Source organism: Gopherus evgoodei, chromosome 3 (genome assembly GCF_007399415.2).
Source record: "Gopherus evgoodei ecotype Sinaloan lineage chromosome 3, rGopEvg1_v1.p, whole genome shotgun sequence".
Taxonomy (NCBI): domain Eukaryota; kingdom Metazoa; phylum Chordata; order Testudines; family Testudinidae; genus Gopherus; species Gopherus evgoodei.
Genome location: NC_044324.1, coordinates 186,760,833 through 186,779,738, shown reverse-complemented (window position 1 = coordinate 186,779,738; position 18,906 = coordinate 186,760,833). Strand labels below are relative to the sequence as shown.

At 42.0% G+C, this 18,906-nt stretch overlaps 3 protein-coding genes across 4 annotated transcripts in view; 1 reads left to right on the top strand and 2 right to left on the bottom strand.

Moving 5' to 3' along the window:
• The window catches only part of ABCG8 (ATP binding cassette subfamily G member 8), a 38,254-nt gene extending 37,430 nt beyond the window's left edge, over positions 1-824 (bottom strand). Inside the window, exon 1 of the mRNA XM_030557661.1 lies at positions 805-824. The gene's annotated coding sequence lies outside the window, so the exon portion shown is untranslated. The remainder of the gene's footprint in view (positions 1-804) is intronic.
• Positions 1-18,906, top strand: part of ABCG5 (ATP binding cassette subfamily G member 5) — a 32,330-nt gene that overhangs the window by 10,962 nt on the left and 2,462 nt on the right. The window contains exons 8-12 of the mRNA XM_030557662.1: positions 6,415-6,628; positions 6,899-7,104; positions 8,140-8,278; positions 16,011-16,196; positions 17,532-17,644. Of these exons, the coding sequence (XP_030413522.1) occupies positions 6,415-6,628; positions 6,899-7,104; positions 8,140-8,278; positions 16,011-16,196; positions 17,532-17,644 (858 nt within the window). The remainder of the gene's footprint in view (positions 1-6,414; positions 6,629-6,898; positions 7,105-8,139; positions 8,279-16,010; positions 16,197-17,531; positions 17,645-18,906) is intronic.
• The window catches only part of DYNC2LI1 (dynein cytoplasmic 2 light intermediate chain 1), a 62,795-nt gene continuing 50,904 nt past the window's right edge, over positions 7,016-18,906 (bottom strand). The window contains exon 13 of one of the 2 annotated variants that reach the window (XM_030557664.1): positions 7,016-9,785. In XM_030557664.1, the coding sequence (XP_030413524.1) occupies positions 9,759-9,785 (27 nt within the window). In that variant the 3' untranslated portion in view covers positions 7,016-9,758. Of the gene's footprint in view, positions 9,786-17,665; positions 18,137-18,906 lie in introns of those variants that run through there. The other variant, XR_003999753.1, reaches the window with a different exon arrangement.

Genomic DNA, 18,906 nt, shown 5'->3' with positions numbered 1-18,906 from the left:
CCAGTGGAGGCCTGGGGCCAGTCCCCCCCCGAGCAGGTCTGCCCCTCCCTCCCATGGGGGGGCTGTGTAGGGCCCCAGAATAGCTAGGGACAGCCCTGCTTGCATGGATCCTGGGCTCAGGCTCCACCTGGAGCAAAACCTGGGCATTTTGTGTTCTCTTCAATGGAAAATGAGTCTATAATGGGATTTCCTAATGTTGAAATATCAGGCTGAGTATGGAGCTCTTCAGAGACTTGGTGACAGATTGTCTGCTATGTTGTTGTTGACTCCTGGAAGATGAAGAGCAACTGGGGTTATCCATGGAGTTGACCATGTCCATAATCTGATTTTCTCTTGGCACAGACATGATGAACAGATACCACCCTGCTTCTTTATATAATAAAATGCAGATGTGTTGTCTGTGAAGATCTATACAGTGGAATTCTTTAAAACTATAAGGAATGGCTTGCAGATAATCTGATTGTCCAGAGTTCTAGGATGTTTATGGGGAGGCTCATCTCCTTCTGGGACCATATCCCATGTATCAGAAGTTAGTCCAGGTGAAGACCTCAACCAATTCCTGATGTGTCTATGGTCAGTGCCTTTGTAGGTGGAGGGGTGGAGAAGGTTATGCCTTTCCCAACGTTCTGAGCATCCCTCCACCAATATAGTGATAACAAGCTATAACAGTAATAATAACTACACTAGCTCTTATATAACACTTTTCATGCATAGGTCTCAAAGTGCTTTACAAAGAAGGTCAGTATCATTATCCCCATTTTGTAGATGGGGAAATTGAGGCACAGAGAGGTAAAAGTTACTTACTCAAGGTCACCCAGCAGGTCAGTGGCAAAGCTGGGAATAGAAGGTAGGTCCCTGAGTGTCAGTCCAGTGCCACTAGGCTACATTGCCTCTCATTGGCCTTTGATGCTTCCCTGATTTTTGGAGGTAGCTTGTTCACAAAGGGAAATACTTTGTCCCACATCAAAAAATCATACTTGATGAATAATGCTTGGTAATTCAATATGTGTAGAATGCAGGAGTAAGCTTTCCTCCCAAAGAGATACAGCTTTTTGGGGTCTTTATCTTCAGGAGTTAACTGTTGGTAGACCATGCACGCTCGCTTTCTCATGAACCACAGAGACATACCCGAGATTCAAGAATTGGAGGTATATAGAATTGTTCTAAGCCTCTCTGTGGAACTTTTTTATCTTTTTTCTGTTGGTTTTGCAGTGATGCAAGGGTAGTAGTGGTCTTCCAGAGGTCTGCAGCTGGCTCCAAGATGCCTTCATTTATAGGCATTGGTAACCTGTCCACAGTGGAGGACTGGAAGATATCAAATAACGTATGGGCCTTTCATCAGTCACTGATGTCTCAGTTTTCAGTGTGACAGTAATTTGCCACAGCAGCTCTTGAAAAGTCCTGAAATAATCCAGAGCCAAAACAGGCTCCTTGTCAGAGGGAGGCGATGATGACTATGAGTTTTTGGGAGAAACTAGTGGCTCAGTTGCGAGTGCTGGTTCAAATATCAGTACTGAGATGATTGGTGTTGAGGAATTGGTATCGGTATCGGCAGGGACCAGGGTAGTTGAGTTACAGCTGAAACCATTGTTGTTTGCCCTGAAGCATAAGAGCATGTTGTGCTCAGTCCCTGGGAGGAGAGTGGAGGTGAACAGCTCTTAGGCCTTTCAACTTTCCTCTTCTTAGGGGAGAAAGACTAGTGCCAGGATGTCATAAACAGAGAGCTAAGGGTTAACGTCTCTTTCACCTGGAAAGAAGTAATCTGAACCACCTGACCAGAGGACCAATCAGGAAACAAGACTTTTTCAAATCTGAGGGAGGGAACTTTGTGTGTGAGTCCTTTGTTTTTTTTTTTTTTTCTGCCTGTATGCTCTCTCGGCTATGAGAAGTGATTTCTGTTTCCTGCTTTCTAATCTTCTGTTTTCAAGTTGTGAGTACAAAAGATCAGATAGTGATTTATATGTTTTTTTGTATTTACATGTCTATAGTTGCTGAAGTGCTTTGAATTGTATTCTTTTTGAATAAGGTTGTTTATTCATATTTCTTTTAAGCAATTGACCCTGTATGTGTCACCTTAATACAGAGAGACCATTTTTATGTATTTTTCTTTCTTTTTATATAAAGCTTTCTTTTTAAGACCTGTTGGAGTTTTTCTTTAGTGGGGAACTCCAGGGAATTGAGTCTGTACTCACCAGGGAATTGGTGGGAGGAAGAAGTCAGGGGGAAATCTGTGTGTGTTAGATTTACTAGCCTGACTTTGCATTCCCTCTGGGTGAGGGGGGAAGAGAGATTAGCTCTTGGTAATTTTGTTCTCCAGGACTGGGAACGGGGAGGGTGGAGTCCCTCTGTTTAGATTCACGGAGTTTGCTTCTGTCTCTCTCACCAGGAACACCTGGAGGGGGGAAGGGAAAAGGTTTATTTCCCTTTGTTGTGAGACTCGAGGGATTTGGGTCTTGGGGTCCCCAGGGAAGGTTTTTTGGGGGGACCAGAGTGCCCCAAAACACTCTAATTTTTTGGGTGGTGGCAGCTTTACCAGGTCCAAGCTGGTAACTAAGCTTGGAGGTTTTCATGCTAACCCCCATATTTTGGATGCTAAGGTCCAAATCTGGGACTAGGTTTATGACACAGGAACTGTGCTTAGTCTGGGGCTCTCATCTACCTTGCCTCAGCATGGAGGAGACAGTACCAGTCTTTGGTGCTGGAGCAGCCATTGGTGCCAAGCTGATCTTTGGATTCTATCTGGCTTGTGAGTGCTGGGCCAAAGTCCTTACCAGTTCCAGCTTAGGGAGTCAGATTCCAATTGATGGGGGTGCTGGCAGTGTAGGACTTAGAGATGGACGGTTCCATCTTGAAGCTTGATGCCTGTTCTTCTGGATCCAAAGTGCCTCTGATAAACTCCTCCAGATGATATAATTTTAGATGGGTATCTCTAGATGTTCTCATTCCTGAAGAGAATGACCATCAAAGCAATGGTCAGGCACATGGCTCTTGTTGAGATGGAATAAAGAGCTATAGCAAGGAGAATGAGTCTGTAACAAGACAGGCAGAATGAAGCCCAAAGGCTTTGAATTTGCTATTTAAGTGGTTGTGGCACAAAGTGCTGAGAGAAAATGTTTGTTTAAAAAAAAAGCCAAAACAAAATAAGTTCAAGTAAATTTTTAAAGAGGAAAAAAAAGGATGGATTTCTATGGAAATAACCCTTAGGTAGCCAGGTAAGGATAGGCTTGGAGAATGCGGTACGGGGTAAGAAGCAGACACAGCCTGGTTTCATTTTGCTTCCACTAGTGATAAGAAAGAACCGAGGAATGGTTTCAGCCATTCTGCCCTTGGATTTAGAGGCAGAGCATGAGGACGTGCAGGCTGTAAATCAGTAAGGAATTCACAGATTCCAATTCTAGTGTGTTTGGGGTATATGGCACCTAGAGTAGGATGTACTTGCACAAATACTCAAAGAAGCCATATTTTAAATCTAGTATATTTGAGTGGCTGATTGCTGACAGCCGTTTGAACGCTAACTAGTGAATCCAGAAATGTCCAAAACGTTGTATGAAGAAGCGTGGCACATTCAGAGGGAAGAAGTATTTTTCTATTGTTTTGGTGGCATTCTGCCTTCAGTTAGGGGAGAGAATGATTGTAGACATGAAGCTGGAATTGAAAAAAGCTAATATGACAGTAAGGATAATTTTGTCATCATGAATTTGAATAGTCTCAAAGTCTCAAGTTTGAGATTTAGACTCACATTTTAAAACATTCTGTAAACACGAAGTGCTACATTCTTCAAGTGTTAACCTTTGAATGTGAAGATAAAGAAAAAAGTTTAGATCAAAGAATTATAAGTGTTCTGAAAATTGGTAGCTTCTGTGCATTTTGACTATATAAACAGGGGGTCTGAATCTGTTATTCCTGAGGTCTCTTTTCATTATTGTTATTCCTAATTTACACTAGTGTCAGAGGAAAATAAAGCACAATGTTTCTTAGACTGGATTGTATTAATTATGGACTCGAAGTACAATGTTTGGTATTTGTCAAACATGACAGTAAATGAAGAACAGAATGTTAACTACAGCAGTGGTTCTCAAAATAGGGCCGCCGCTTGTTCAGGGAAAGCTCCTGGCAGGCCAGGCTGGTTTATTTACGTGCCGCGTCCGCAGGTTCAACTGATTCCGGCTCCCATTGGCCACGGTTCACTGCTCCGGGCCAATGGGGGCTGCAGGAAGGGTGGCCAGCATATCCCTCAGCCCGTGCTGCTTCCTGCAGCCCCCATAGACCTGGAACGGTGAACTGCAGCCAGTGGGAGCAGTGATTGGCCGAACCTGCAGATGCAGCAGGTAAACAAACCAGACTGACCCGTCAGGGGCTTTCCCGGAACAAGCGGCAGCCCTAGTTTGAGAACCACTGAACTACAATGCCTAGTGGTTAGTGCAGGGATTAACTTTTAAAACTCTCACACTGCATTCTTGGCTCTGCCATTGACTTGCTGTGTGACCTTGAGCAAGTCACTTAGAGTCAAATTTTCCAGAGTTACTTCTGGGTTTGGTTGACTGTTGGATCCCCATCTTTAAAGACATAAGACCTGATTTTTGGAAGTACTGACCACTATAGCTGAGGACAATATTGCTTATTTGAGTTACCTCACAGAGGTGCTCTGAAGCTTAATTAATCTTTTGTAAAGTATTTAAACTCCTTGGACAAAGGTGTTAAAGGAGCTATTGTTACGGTTTAACTCCCATCTGACAACAATTTAGGGTATACCTACACTGCAATTAAAAACCCACAGCTGGCCCATGTCAGCTGACTCAGGCTCCCAGGGCCACGCGGGGAGGGGGGGGAAGTGGGGCAATTTGCTCCTGGCCCTGGGCTCCGCAGGGACCCCACGAGCCCTGGGCCAGCCAGTAGTCTGGGTCTTCGGAGGCATTTTGGCGGCGGGGGGCCCTTCAGTTGCTCCAGGTCTTCGGTGGCATTTCGGAATGCCAAAATGCCACCGAAGACCCGGACCGCCGGTGGGTGAGTACAAGCGCACAGCTCCTTCACTTTGCCCCAGGCCCCCTGAATCCTCTGGGCCGCACTGCAGGCTCCTGGGACTTGGGCTACAGGGCTGTTTAATTGCAGTGTAGACTACCAGGCTTGGGCTGCAATCTGAGCTCTGAGTCCCTCTAACATTTCACGGTCCTAGAGAGTCTGGGCTCCAGCCTGAGCCTGAAAGTCTATGCTGCAATTAAACAGCCCCATAGGCTGAGTCCCACGAGCCTGAGTCAGCTCACATGGGTCAGCTACAAGTGTCAAATTGCAGTATAACATACTCTTAGAGTTTAAGCATACACAGCACTGAAAAAACAAAACTTATGAAGAGAAGGTATAATATGAATACTTTATGTAGCCAGCTTAGCAGGTTTAGAGAAGTAAGTTATCTGTTAGAACATATGCTCCTGAGAACTTTAATCTAGGTTCTGATGCTATTGGTCAAGTTAAATAATTATTTGGTTCAAAAGAAATGTGATTTTCCAAAACTCCACAGCATTAGCATTTGATCATACAAGTAAGACAACTAGAACACACACGGTTCTCATCTGCTAAAAATAAGAAACATCTGCGGGTGGCAAGACCAGTTTATAGGTGATTTTATTAATACAGAGCATCAAGCTATGCAGAATTATTATCTTCTGTAAGTTCCACTGCAGTAAATAATTTTTGCTTTACATGGGCTTTGGGCCAGTAATGGGTGATTTGAGCAGCCCAGCATCTTCTATTTAACATTTTTTAAATGGGTGAGAGAGGGGTTGTTGAGATTGGAAGTTCCCCTCCACCGGAGGAGGGAACATAAACCAGTGCAACAGGGCAACGCTGCATTGGAGAGAGAAGAGAAGTAACTCTGTTAGCATGTTATCCCCTGAGACCAATATTTCACAAAATGGAGTTCCATGGGTTAGGTTGGAGTGTCTCATAGTAGAGAAGGGGAAGGAGTCAGGGAGAAGTTGTTCTGTATGGTGGGCATTCCTCAAAGCCTGGTAGATTTCTGAGTGGAAATCTGATCATCCATCCATCCATCGCAGCATTAGCACCTCCTTTGCACCTTCTTTTCCCTGAACAGGAGTTAGGACATAGGCAATGGCAATATGGTTCTTTTCCAGTGGGGAACAAAGTTAGAGGCCCTACCAGTGAAAGACAAGTCCATTCATTTCAGGATCTAGGGCTTCACTGAGTCAGGGTTCCACAGAAATGACATTCCCAGAGACTGAATTCCCCATATTGAGAGAATGGAGAGGAACCTCCACAAGGTGAAAAGTTTCCAGTTTCCAGCAGACTTTTCCTCCTCTGCAGATTTTTCTACAAAGACTTTGGCAAAGGGAGAGTAAGAAGGGGAAATGATCAGGCCTTTGATAATGTCTGTAGTTTAACACTTGGGTAAATTTGCAGTGGATCTGACATCTGTGGACGCTCAAAGCAAAGAACGTGAACTGGAAACCTACAGAAGAGTTCACATAATTACATCTGCCTACAAAAATTCAGAGATCTTTCGCAAGACTTTGGAGGCCATTGAAAGAACAAAACGCATGAAAGACCTGCCAGCAATACCATTTAAAAGCAAAGACTCACCCAGTGCTGTCTCCAAACTATGGATTCTCTTACGGTAAGAACTCACTCTAAAAAAAAAATAATGAATTTTGAAGCTCTCTAATAACATCATTTGGATAATCTTATTCATCTTGCACATATGCACATACATTATTTCTTCCTCTGGGCTTTCCACTGCATCCCATTTTCCTTATGCTGTCTTTTTTTACGTTGTAACCTCTTTGGGGCAAAGTACCTTTGTTTCTTTTTCAAAGATGGACACGTTATCAGTACTTCATCAGTCATAACAAGCAAAAATAGTACAATGATTTTGTTTCAATTTCAGGAGGACAACAAGAAACTTCTCCAGAGATAAGACTGGCATCATTATGCGTCTTTCTCAGAATCTGTTCTTTGGCCTGTTTTTAGCACTTTTTCTTCTCAGACTGAAGAATGATCTTCTAAAAGGAGCACTGCAAGATCGCATAGGGCTCATTTACCAGTGTGTGAGTGCTCTACCTTATACAGGAATGCTCAATGCTGTTGCCCTGTGTAAGTTATTTGTTCCTCCATGTGATGCACAGCAAGTACTGTATATACTATGAAAAAGGCCTTTAAGGATGCTAATTTTAAGAGCTACATCATGGTTTTAGCAGATAGCCCATAATAAGAGGTGGTACATAAGCACAATGTCCCACAGGAAAGCAATGGAAGGTATAGTGCCACACACAAAGACCATATAACTCAAAGCAACCTGATTGTGTTCAGTGAAGTAAGTTATTACACTTATTTAAAGAGTATAGCATGCTCCCCTGGCATGGGCATGGAACTGTGGCTCCACCTAATCCCTGTCCTTCCTTGTTCACTTTCGGCCTCTGTGCTGGGGCTGCATTTTTGTCTAGCTCTTACATGAATTATGCAAGTAGAGAATAGTCCTTACTTCCTCCTATGCCCCTGTCTGGCTGTGTAAAGGCAGGACAAAGTCTAGCTGCAAATTTGCACTCTGTTAATTGAGATCACAGGTATGCGCATGGAAAGGTTGAAAGGGCATATGACATGGCTGGCTTCAACAGTGACTAAGGACAGAAGTCTTGATTAGACTTTTTTATCCTTGAAAGTATTATGTTGTGGTATCTTATGAGTATTGTTATTTTCACATGCTTTTTCTTTTGCAAGTGCCATATGTTGGCCTCCCATGTATTAACAATACATCTGTTTGAAGGGTGAAAACTGTCTTTTCTGTCAAGGGCACATATGTGGCCCTCCTCATCATAGAAGATGGACATCTCCGTAACCATCAAGGACACTTCTTATGAGTAATGTCAGATTCTTACCTGCTAGAGATGAAGCTTGTATCTCCCATGATGCATCTGGCTGCCTCTGGTTAAGTGTATAGACTATCTGATCTACTAGTGAACATGGTTTTCACATGCACTGGCACTAGGCCACCCAGATGGGTTCGAACAAAGTGCTTCTGAAATATTCTAAGAGTTGTCATGTTGCCTTGTCTAAGCTTTGCGAGCATCAACTTCTGCATTGTAATTTTGGTCAATAATGGTTTAATTTCTATTGTACTTTCCACTCCAGTTCCTCCATTACGTGCTGTCAGTGACCATGAAAGCAAAGATGGCTTATATCAGAAGTGGCAAATATTGTTAGCATACATACTACATTTCCTTCCCTTCAGTATCATCAGTGTGGCGATTTTCAGCACCTTTATATACTGGTAAGCATTGAGACAGTTCTACCTTCTTAAAACTATATTCTCATTACGGTGCTCTTAAATTCCTCTGTCAGGAATAGGCCTTCAGGAAATAGCTTTATGATAGTGCCTTTCAGAGAGATCAGAAAAGCAAAGAAAAGGCATAGGGATGATATAGTACTTGCCCTACCTCTAGCTCTTGTCTACACTTAAAACTTATGCCAGCATAGCTACGCTGGTCTGGAGTGAGAAAAACCTACACCCTGGACTGACATAGCTATACCGACAAAACTCCCAGTGCAGCCATAAGAGCACTTCTATTGACAGAGAATCTGTCACTTCTCCTGTCAGTGTATGCTGCATCCACACGAGGGATCTATGACAGCATAGCTATGCTGACATGGGCTACGTAGTGTAGACATAGCCTCAGTGAGTTAGAATTTTGGTGAAAATGTTCTAATAAACAACACAAAAATGAGACAAAATGCTTGTTTTGGCTCTTAAAAACGTGTGAATCTAAGACAAATAGATTATCTCAGTATTTGCAGTACTGCTTTGTAGTTCTAATAGGAAATACCTTGAACAGTCCAAATATAGACGTTAGGCTAACTTCATATACTTATTTAAGGTCTAATTCTGTCAGCCTAAGTCATATTGAATAGTTTCTTACTCCACAAGTTAATCAAGGATTAAGGTAATGCTCAGCCTAAGTAAGGCTGTCAGAATTTGGCCCTTCATTATTTAAGGGATTTGGCAGGTTCTGAAGGGTCAGGTCTTATATCATTTTCATGGCATGCACAAGGGTAGAGGGGCCCACAGCCTCCAATCCTGTGGAAGCCTGTCTGTGCAAACAGTTTGAAGCTGGCATTCTGAGAGTTTTTGGGAAGAGTGGCTTCTTACTGTGGCATAGTCTCACTTCAGTTCTCCAGAGTTTCTTGCAGAAGTTAATGCAGAGTACAGCTAATAATTGAATCTTTTTATGATGTGATCATAACTGTCTCCATTAATTGCTTTCCATTTTCCCAAAAGTTTATTAAATCCTTAAATCCCAGGATGTATTTTTTTTAAACTATAATCAATCTCACAAAAAGATCTGAAGTTCAAAAAACAGGCAAGCAATTTCCAGTTTTAAGCAACACAAAAAGCTCTTAAATGTCTGTAGATGATCTTTAAAAAGCTAGTGATAGCTCCTAAGAAAGTAACTTGAGGAGGAGGGCAAATGGTTATACAGTGGATGCAGCGGCAGTTTGTGCTCTTGTTGGCTTTCCTGCAGCTCCACCAGATGCCTCATCATGTCCATTTGTTCCCCCCATTAGCCTCAGCATTGCCTCCTGGCTCTTCTCATCGTGCTCACTTAATGTTTTCCTTGCCACTGCCACTGAATGCTTCCACGCATTTAGCTGTGCCCTCTCAGTGTGGGAGGACTACATGAGCTCAGAAAACATGTCACCGCGAGTGCATTTTTTTCGCCTTCTAATCTGCGATAACCTCAGGGACGGAGATGCTAGGGGAAGCATAGAAACGTTTGCACCTGCGGGGAGATAAAAAGGGAGAGTAAAATTAGAGATGATACATTTCTGAGAACAAAAGGGAGACTCTTTCACAGTGAATCAAGCAATTCACAACAGACAGCACATGTGCTTTAGGTACAAGCTCGCATTTTGCCTTTTATATTGAGTGCCTGCTGGTATGGTGACACATCACATATGGCTGGGAAATAGAATTCGGTTTCCATGCAGCCATGGTAAGCCAAAAGGGTACATACGGTTGGTGTCTTCCACCTTCATAACATGTGGGAATGGTTTCAAACTGCAGCACCCTCCTTTTCCATAGCAAGCAATGCCGGATGGGTTTGCCATTTAAAAGGAGGGGCTGTGGTTTTCGGGTGGATGTGCAGCACACACCTACCCCCACCCCACTGCATGGCTATTCTCTGGGATGATTCCTTCTCCCCTCCCCGTGCTGCGTGGCTATTCTCTGGGATGATCCCTTCACCCCTGCTCATTGCCATGTGGCTATTCTCTGGGATGATCCCTTTTAGCCAAGCGCAAACAGCCCAGCATGAACGGGGTCCTTTTACTGATCCCTTACAAAAATTCCCCTATTTCAACCAGATGACCATGAACGATATCACTCTCCTGAGGCTAATACAGAAAGATATAGACGGAATGTTGCTTGAATGCGATCAAAACCCAGGTCCATTCGCTGCCATGGTTTGTGCTTCAGTGATTCCAGATTACTTGCTGCTGGCTTGGCTTGGTAAAGTGTCCTACTGTGGAGGACAAAATAAGGCAGCCCTCCCCAGAAACTTTCTGCAAAGGCTTTCAGAGTACCTCCAGGAGAGCATCATGGTTTTACAAAAGGGTAGATCATGCCAAACCAACCTGATCTCCTTCTTTGAGAAGGTAACAGATTTTTTAGACAAAGGAAACATAGTGGACCTAATTTACCTCGATTTCAGTAAGGCATTTGATACAGTTCCACATGGGGAATTATTAGTTAAATTGGGAAAGATGGGGATGAATATGAAAATTGAAAGCTGGATAAGGAACTGGTTAAAGGGGAGACTACAACGGGTCGTACTGAAAGGTGAACTGTCAGGCTGGAAGGAGGTTACTAGTGGAGTTCCTCAGGGATCAGTTTTGGTACCAATCTTATTTAATCTTTTTATTACTGACCTTGGCACAAAAAGTGGGAGTGTGCTAATAAAGTTTGCAGATGACACAAAGCTGGGAGGTATTGCTAACACAGAGAAGGACCAGGATATCATACAAAAAGACCTAGATGACCTTGTAAACTGGAGAAATAGTAACAGGATGAAATTTAATAGTGAAAGGTCATGCAGTTAGGGATTAATAACAAGAATTTTAGTTATAAATTGGGGACACATCAGTTGAAAGTAACAGAGGAAGAGAAGGACATCGGAGTATTGGTTGATCACTGGATGACTATGAGCTGCCATCTGATATGGCTGTTAAAAAAGCTAATGCAGTTTTAGGATGCATTAGGCGAGGTATGTCTAGCAAAAATAAGGAGGTGTTAGTACCATTATACAAGGCACTGATGAGACCTCATCTGGAATAGTGTGTGTAGTTCTGGTCTCCCATGTTTAAGAAGGATGAATTCAAACTGGAACAGGTACAGAGAAGGGCTACTAGGATGATCCGAGGAATGGAAAACCTATCGTATGAAAGGAGACTCAAAGAGCTTGGCTTGTTTAGCCTAACCAAAAGAAGGTTGAGGGGGGATATGATTGCTCTTTACAAATATATCAGAAGGATAAATATTAGGGAGGGAGAGGAATTATTTAAGCTTAGTACCAATGTGGACACAAGAACAAATGGATATAAACTGGACACTAGGAAGTTTAGACTTGAAATTAGACGAAGGTTTCTAACCATTAGAGGAGTGAAGTTCTGGAACAGCCTTCCAAGGGGAGTAGTGGGGGCAAAAGACATATCTGGTTTTAAGACTAAGCTTGATAAATTTATGGAGGGGATGGTATGATGGGATAGCCTAATTTTGGCAATTAATTTGGCAACTGAGCTTTGATTATCAGCAGGTAAGTATGCCCAGTGGTCTGTGATGGTATGTTAGATGGGGTGGGATCTGAGTTACTACAGAGAATTCTTTCCTGGGTGCTGGCTGGTGAGTCTTGCCCACATGCTCAGGGTTTAACTGATCGCCATATTTGGGGTTGGGAAGGAATTTTCCTCCAGGGCAGATTGGCAGAGGCCCTGGAGGTTTTTCGCCTTCCTCTGCAGCATGGGGCACGGGTCACTTGCTGGAGGATTCTCTGCACCTTGAGGTCTTCAAACTACAATTTGAGCACTTCAATAACTCAGACATAGGTTAGGGGTTTGTTACAGGAGTGGGTGGGTGAGATTCTGTGGCCTGCATTGTGCAGGAGGTCAGACTAGATGATCATAATGGTCTCTTCTGACCTTAAAGTCTATGAGTCTATGTCCCTGGAGGATTCTCGCTCCATTCCCAGACACGTTAACAGACTTTTCCAGTAGCTGTACTGTCTGCGAATGCATTCCAAGTCCTCAGGGCAAATCAAACATTAAACACAATTGTTGTACGTAGTTACAAATGTGCACTGACCAGAGATGCCTTCTCTGGCTTTTCGGTCCAGGATCCCACCTTGGGACGTTATTGGCTCCTGGATGATGAAAAGTTCCTGGCTGTCAGGGAGAACGGATTCACCACTTGCCTGCTGTGCATTCTCCTCCTCCTCCTCCTCCACAAAATCCTCCTCCCTGTTGCATGAGCCTCCTCCCTTGCAGGTGTCCATAGACTGTGGTGGGGTAGTGGTAGGGTCCCCCCCTAGAATGCCATGCAGCTGATCATAGAAGCGGCATGTATGGGGCTCTGACCCAGAGTGACCTCCTTCGTCTTTTGGTAGGCTTGCCTGAGCTCCTTAACTTTCACGTAGCACTGCTCTGTGTACCTGTTGTAGCCTCTGTCCACCATGCCCTGTGCAATTTTGGCATATATATTAGTATTTCTTCTTTTTGCTCGAAGTTTGACCTGCACAGATTCTTCTCCCCATACAGCAATCAGATCAAGTGTCTCTCGTTCAGTCCATGCTGGAGCTCGTTAGCAATTCTGGGCGGACTGCATGGTCACCTGTGCTGCTGAGCTTGTCACACTGACCAAACAGGAAATGAAATTCAAAATTTTCCGGGGCTTTTCCTGTGTACCTGGCTAGTGCATCGGAGTTGAAACCGCTGTCCACAGCGGTCACATTGGAGCATGTCAAATTGCATCTGCACTATCCCAAATTTGACCCAGCAAAGTTGATTTTAGCACTACTCCCCTCGCCAGGGAGGAGTACAGAAGTCGATTTTAAGAACTCTTTAGGTTGATGGAACAGGGTTGGTTGTGTAGATGCATTGCTTATAAAATTGACCTAACGTGGCTAAATTCGACCTAACCTCGTAGTGCAGACAAGGACTGAGATTTTTGTCCCCTATTGCAATTCCCATTACACCCACCCAGTGAATTGATTGCCTGAGAAGGGGAGTATAGAAAACATTCTGTGACCACTGCTGAGGTAGACTTCTTTTTCAGGAACAATGGCAGGCAACTTACAGAGCTTGAGAGCCAGCAACTACACAGACTCACTCTGTCTTCTCTACAGCGTGTCTGCTTTGTAGACTGTAAACTCTTTCAGGCCGAGACTGTCTTTATCTTCTGTGTACAGCTTCAAGCACATTGTCAGTGTTAAATAAATAATAAAGAATATTAATTCAGGCTAAAGAGGGCGCTTTAAACTAGGTTAAAGCTAATTCAAAATGCTATTACATCAGAGTCTATTCTAATATTTTACTGTATCTCACAGAACAGGTAATACTCATATAGATTAGCCTCCTACATACCTTTTCTTTTTCATGATTGCTTGAAAACCAGTGATGTGACATAAAGCAGTATGTACTATACCCCATAAAATGACACATACACATACACACAAAAGGAACAAACAGCTCCCACACATTAACCACTGGGAAGATCCCTGATGTTGATGGCCTTCCAGCACACTATTACAAAGAATGTTGATCTATTTGGGGGTACGATTTGCTGATAATTTTATATAAAAGCATCAGAACAAGCTATCTCTCAACTGCCATTAAGCCATCATCACAGTATTGCCTTAAAAAGGGAGACTTGGGTGAGCTGAAGCCTTTTGACTCTGTTCTGATTGTAAGAATATGTCTAAGGCCCTAGCCAAAAGAATGGAAAATGTTATTGTGCATCCTGATCAGATCTTTGCATCCCCAACAGGTCTGTTTTGGATCATTTTATTTCTTTTTTTTGTCATATAAACTTAGTTGGTAAATTCATTTTGATACAGTGATTATTCCTCTTGACCAGGAAAAGGTATTTGACTGAATAGATCATAATTAGTTTTTTGAGACCCTGAGCTGTTCTCATCTGCACATATGGTCTAATTAAAGTAAGTGGTGGTGGAATTCCCCTTTTTGATACAAAGGGATTAGGCAAGGAGGCTCCCCTTCAGGGTTGTTGTATTCTCTCTCTCTCTTAATGAGAAGTTACTTCTTGGGCCTTTTCCTTCCCATCCCAGATCTCAGTGTTTGTTGCTCATTGGCACAATGTAGATCTTTAGAGCATTTCTGAGACAGCATCTCTCCTGAGATAAAGTAGGGAAGAATGTGATACCCTACTACGTGGGTTTTGGACAGCTTTCCTTCCCCACAGGGTGTCAGCTGTTGTTTGTTAAACCTTGACAGAATGTATTTGTGAAGGTCTGATGTCCGAAGTAGCTATATCCAGCCATTTCTGGATGCAAGAAATTATTTTAAATGTTTTTAACCTGTCCTAGATTGGTGTCCCTTTGACCTGATTAAGAATGTTTTTATTAAGTATTCATCAGTTCTATTTTGTTTTGGGATAAGTGCCAGTATAGCAAGAGACTTCCCGTATATATTGCGGATTTTATACTGGATCAGGCAAAGTTGGCTTTCATAAAAGGCAGGACATACAGCATTTTAGGTTCAGGTAATATTTTTAATTTCTTCCAAGTTTTAGTGGTTTTGAATTTATAATTTTTACTACTATATATCTTATTAATTTGCTAATTAAAAAAAATGTGTCTAGGTTTTTTTCCTTTCTCTCTTCTCTCTCTGGTATCACAAGATTATTAAAATCTCCTTGTGTATATTGAAGAGTTCTTTCTCCTGCCACACTTAGGCAGTGCTTCTAAATCTGATAGTTTTTGTTCAGTTTCTCCTTTAAAATGGTTTGTTTGGGGCAGTCTGAGAGAAAGGAAAATATTTTGCTACTGGAGCCCTAAATAATGTAAAACAGTGAATATTTCAGTTTGGGAAAAATAATATAGCCAGCGCAAAAATTATTTCCTGAATGTTGAGTTATTTTGTAAATATCTAATGGCCAGCAGCATTACATTGGATACTATCTGATCAATGTGAAATTAATTATGTCTTGAATTAATGAACCATGTAATTTCTGATTATGTACTCCCAGTAGAAACATCCACAAGGCAATGTTTTCATTTACAGGTATTTTGCTCCTCGAGGCTTCATATATTTCTGAGCTCTTTTTCATAAATTATAGAACCATTGGAGTGCTGTTTTAGGAAGTAGAGAAGAAATCTTGCTATTATGATCTTGGAAGGAACCAGTCTAACTCACTTTTTGTTGTAAGCCTCTTTTCTATACCTAGAGATATGCTCCATGTCTTGCTGCTTATCCTGACCACTCCCTCATGCCAGCCGCACACGAAAGCCATGGAGGCCTTATTGAGAAGTCAAGTTAGGGAAGAACCAGGATGGAGCTGGTAGTATGAGGAGATCAGATTTATTAACAGGGGTGAGAGAAATAAGGATATGTTTTGTTTGGTGGAGGAGAAGTAGGAGCAAGAAGGGGGTTAAGACTCCTTCTGTGGAGTGAGGAAATTGATTTAGCTGTCCTTTTAATAGAGGATACTAAGGACTGTTCTTTAGGACTATAATAGCCTGATTTTAAGCAGGGTCCCAATCCAACATCCTTTTTTGCACCCAGAATGTGCCAGTATAAAATATTGTGGGTACAAAATTCCATCTGTACTTATCTGCAGACAGTACTGATGTTATTTTAGACATGACTGCACCTCCAAGACTAAATGACTAAACATTAGTGCACCTGTGGGTACAAAAAGGGAGGATGTTTTTTAAAAGTCTGATGCCATGTTTATGTTTAAATTTTAAAATGCTCTCTTGACTGTATTTGCACAGGACTGTGGGAATGAACCCTGATGTTTCCAGATTTGGATGTTTCTTTGCTGTTGTGTTAGTACCTCATATAATTGGTGAGCTACTAACACTTGTTTTGCTTGGTGTGGTTCAAAACCCAAATGTAGTCAACAGTGCAGTGATGCTACTTAATGTAGCAGGAGTGCTAGTTGGAAGTGGGCTTGTAAGGTAAGAAAAAGTATTATTAAATAATTGTGGTTTTAGTGATAAAATAATGTAACTATACAATAGTCTCAAGAATCTCTGTTGCTAAAGGTGAGTCTATGAGTGTGTTACACAAGAAGGTGGTAACTAGATAACATGCACCTGTAATCTTTGGCAAGGCACCTATCTAATCATTGATCTTTTAAACCTTGTACTAAATACAAGCAATCCCAACTTTTCCTACAGAACTGAAATAACTCTAACGATAGTTAATGCCAAAGCCGTATCCTCACTGAAATGGCTACACCTCATAAAGTGATTCTCAAAAAAAAGTATCAGACTGCGTCATATTTGACAATGCTTTTTCTCCCGTAAACAGATTTCAGCTAAAATTGGTTCTGCAAAGTAAAATTATGTTAACACCCTCTTCAGTGCCCTATTAGCCACTGCTAAATTTAGTGAAGGGTTGTAGTTTTGTTGTGAAAGTATTTCCCACCACCTTAATTCAGTGCTCTACTATCTCTTTGAGTGAGAATGTGGGGTTTTTTTTAACCATGTTTTTTAGTACACACAGTGCTAATTAAGACTGTGAATCTCTTCATTAAAACAACAAGGAGTCCAGTGGCACCTTGAAGACTAATAGATTGGGTGTAAGCTTTCCAGACTCCTTGTTGTTTTTTGTGGATACAGACTAACATGGCTACCCCCTGATACTTAATCTCTTCATTGTCTGTGAAGAGAATCAATACTGCCAGTGGGTCCTGGATTGCTGGACATTTCTGCAGCATTTGCTGTGTTGGATCATATGGAGTTGTTTGGAATCTTTCTATGAAAGACAGGAAGTGCACTTGCTGAGTACAGTTACACTGAGCTGATCACAGACTCTGTTTTGATTCACATTATTAATTCTTTGTTTTGCAAGTATCTTTAGTAGCCCTCCAGGGCTTAATATTCACTCTGTCTCTACTTTAGAGGAAATGAAGTGAAGACACATGGTAGACTTTTGTTATGCGGATAACACTCATCACTCCTAGTAGTTCTTCCATTGTCATTTTATTAGCTTTTTTTGATGACACGGCAACATGAATATAAATAGGTTGTAAAATTAATTGCTACTTTACCTAAACAATGCATTACTGCATATCCTGACACTCTTAATGGTCAACGGTCTCCTTAATAGATCCTTCAACATTTGTCACAAATACAGTTTGTACTTGAAAATTGTGCAGGCAAATTAAGGAGGCTCCCTAAAATGTGGTTGTAAGGTGCTGAAAGGAGCTGAGCAGTTATTGTAAGTTTGGGTAGTACTGGTTCTTGAAATAACAGAAGCCCAATTTAACTAGTTTTTGTTTGTTCAAGGCGCACAGATGACATGTCTACACCTTTTAAAGTTCTAAGTTACCTTACGTTCCAAAAATACAGCAGTGAGGTTCTTGCAGTCAATGAATTTTATGGATTAAACTTCACATGTGGTAAGTATTCACTGAGCCCCCTTAAACCTTTATAAATCAATTTAATGAAATATATGATTAAATTTATACACATGGTAAAAAAGAGTACTTGCCATACCTTTCTAAGCACCCCATACAACTTACAAATACAACATAATTAATAACTAAGCATAACAATTCATTATAAGGCAGTAAAACTTTTATAACCCACTACTAGCAAACCATGCCACTCAAAAGCTTGAATCTCCCTCTCCTTCCAATAGTTCCCCACTCTTCAACTTCTACCACTTCCTCACACCCACAGGCTGTTTTCTTCCCCATGCATTTTAAAATATGAGCTTTGCAGCAGGTCTTGAAGGTCATAAGATTTGTCCTATTTTGGATCATGTAGAGGAACCGAATCCAAAATTGGGGGCCTTTGGAGAGAATGCCCTGTCAGCCGCAATTTCTTGTTTATATCCACGGGGCATCAGCTTGCGCACCTCTGCTGATTTCAAATGCAGTGGTAAGGCACTATGAGAGAGGTATTTAAGTTAGGGAATAATCTATTTAGGGTTCTATAGGAAGGACTATGGCTCATAGTTGAAAATAACTGATGTCAAGTTAATTATTAATATTTGATAGTGATCATTTTCAATTACGGATTTTTTCAGTATGTTCTCCAGGCAGCCTGGCTCCACTGCCCAGGCCTCAGATTCTTCCCAAAGAAGGAAAGCACACCTAACTTCAGCAACTTATCTCCTTAGACCTTGGTTATTGCACTATTATCTAGGCACCCAAGAGCATCAGCCTACATTTCTGGTTTTCCTTGCTTCCTGACTGCAAGTTCTGGTTCCCCAAAGCATTGCTGCCTGGCTTCATAGAACAGTGGCGACAGTATCACCCTTCAGTTAATTCCCCCTTGTGGGGTAAGGTAGAGTGCAAGAGGCAAGTGCAGGCAGGTTCTGGCAGGAAATGAAGACAAAATAAAAGGCTGGGCACCTGGCTCTTGCAAAATAGTGAATTCTGTGCAAAAAATGTCAGCTTCTGCTATTGTGGAGTTCACAAGACCGTGAGCAAGATTAGTGGGGCAACTAACACCTCCGAGCTATTGTTTTAGACTTGCAGCCAATTGAGGAAGAGAACAGTGCAGCAGTTTGCACAGTTCACATTTCCACTGTTATCTCCAACTAGACTGTCTAGAAACAATTTTTGAAAACAAAATCTGAGATTCTGGAGCAGTGTTGTGACAGGGGTGTGTGATAGGATGTACAAACCCCACACTGGGCAACAAGGGGTTAAGG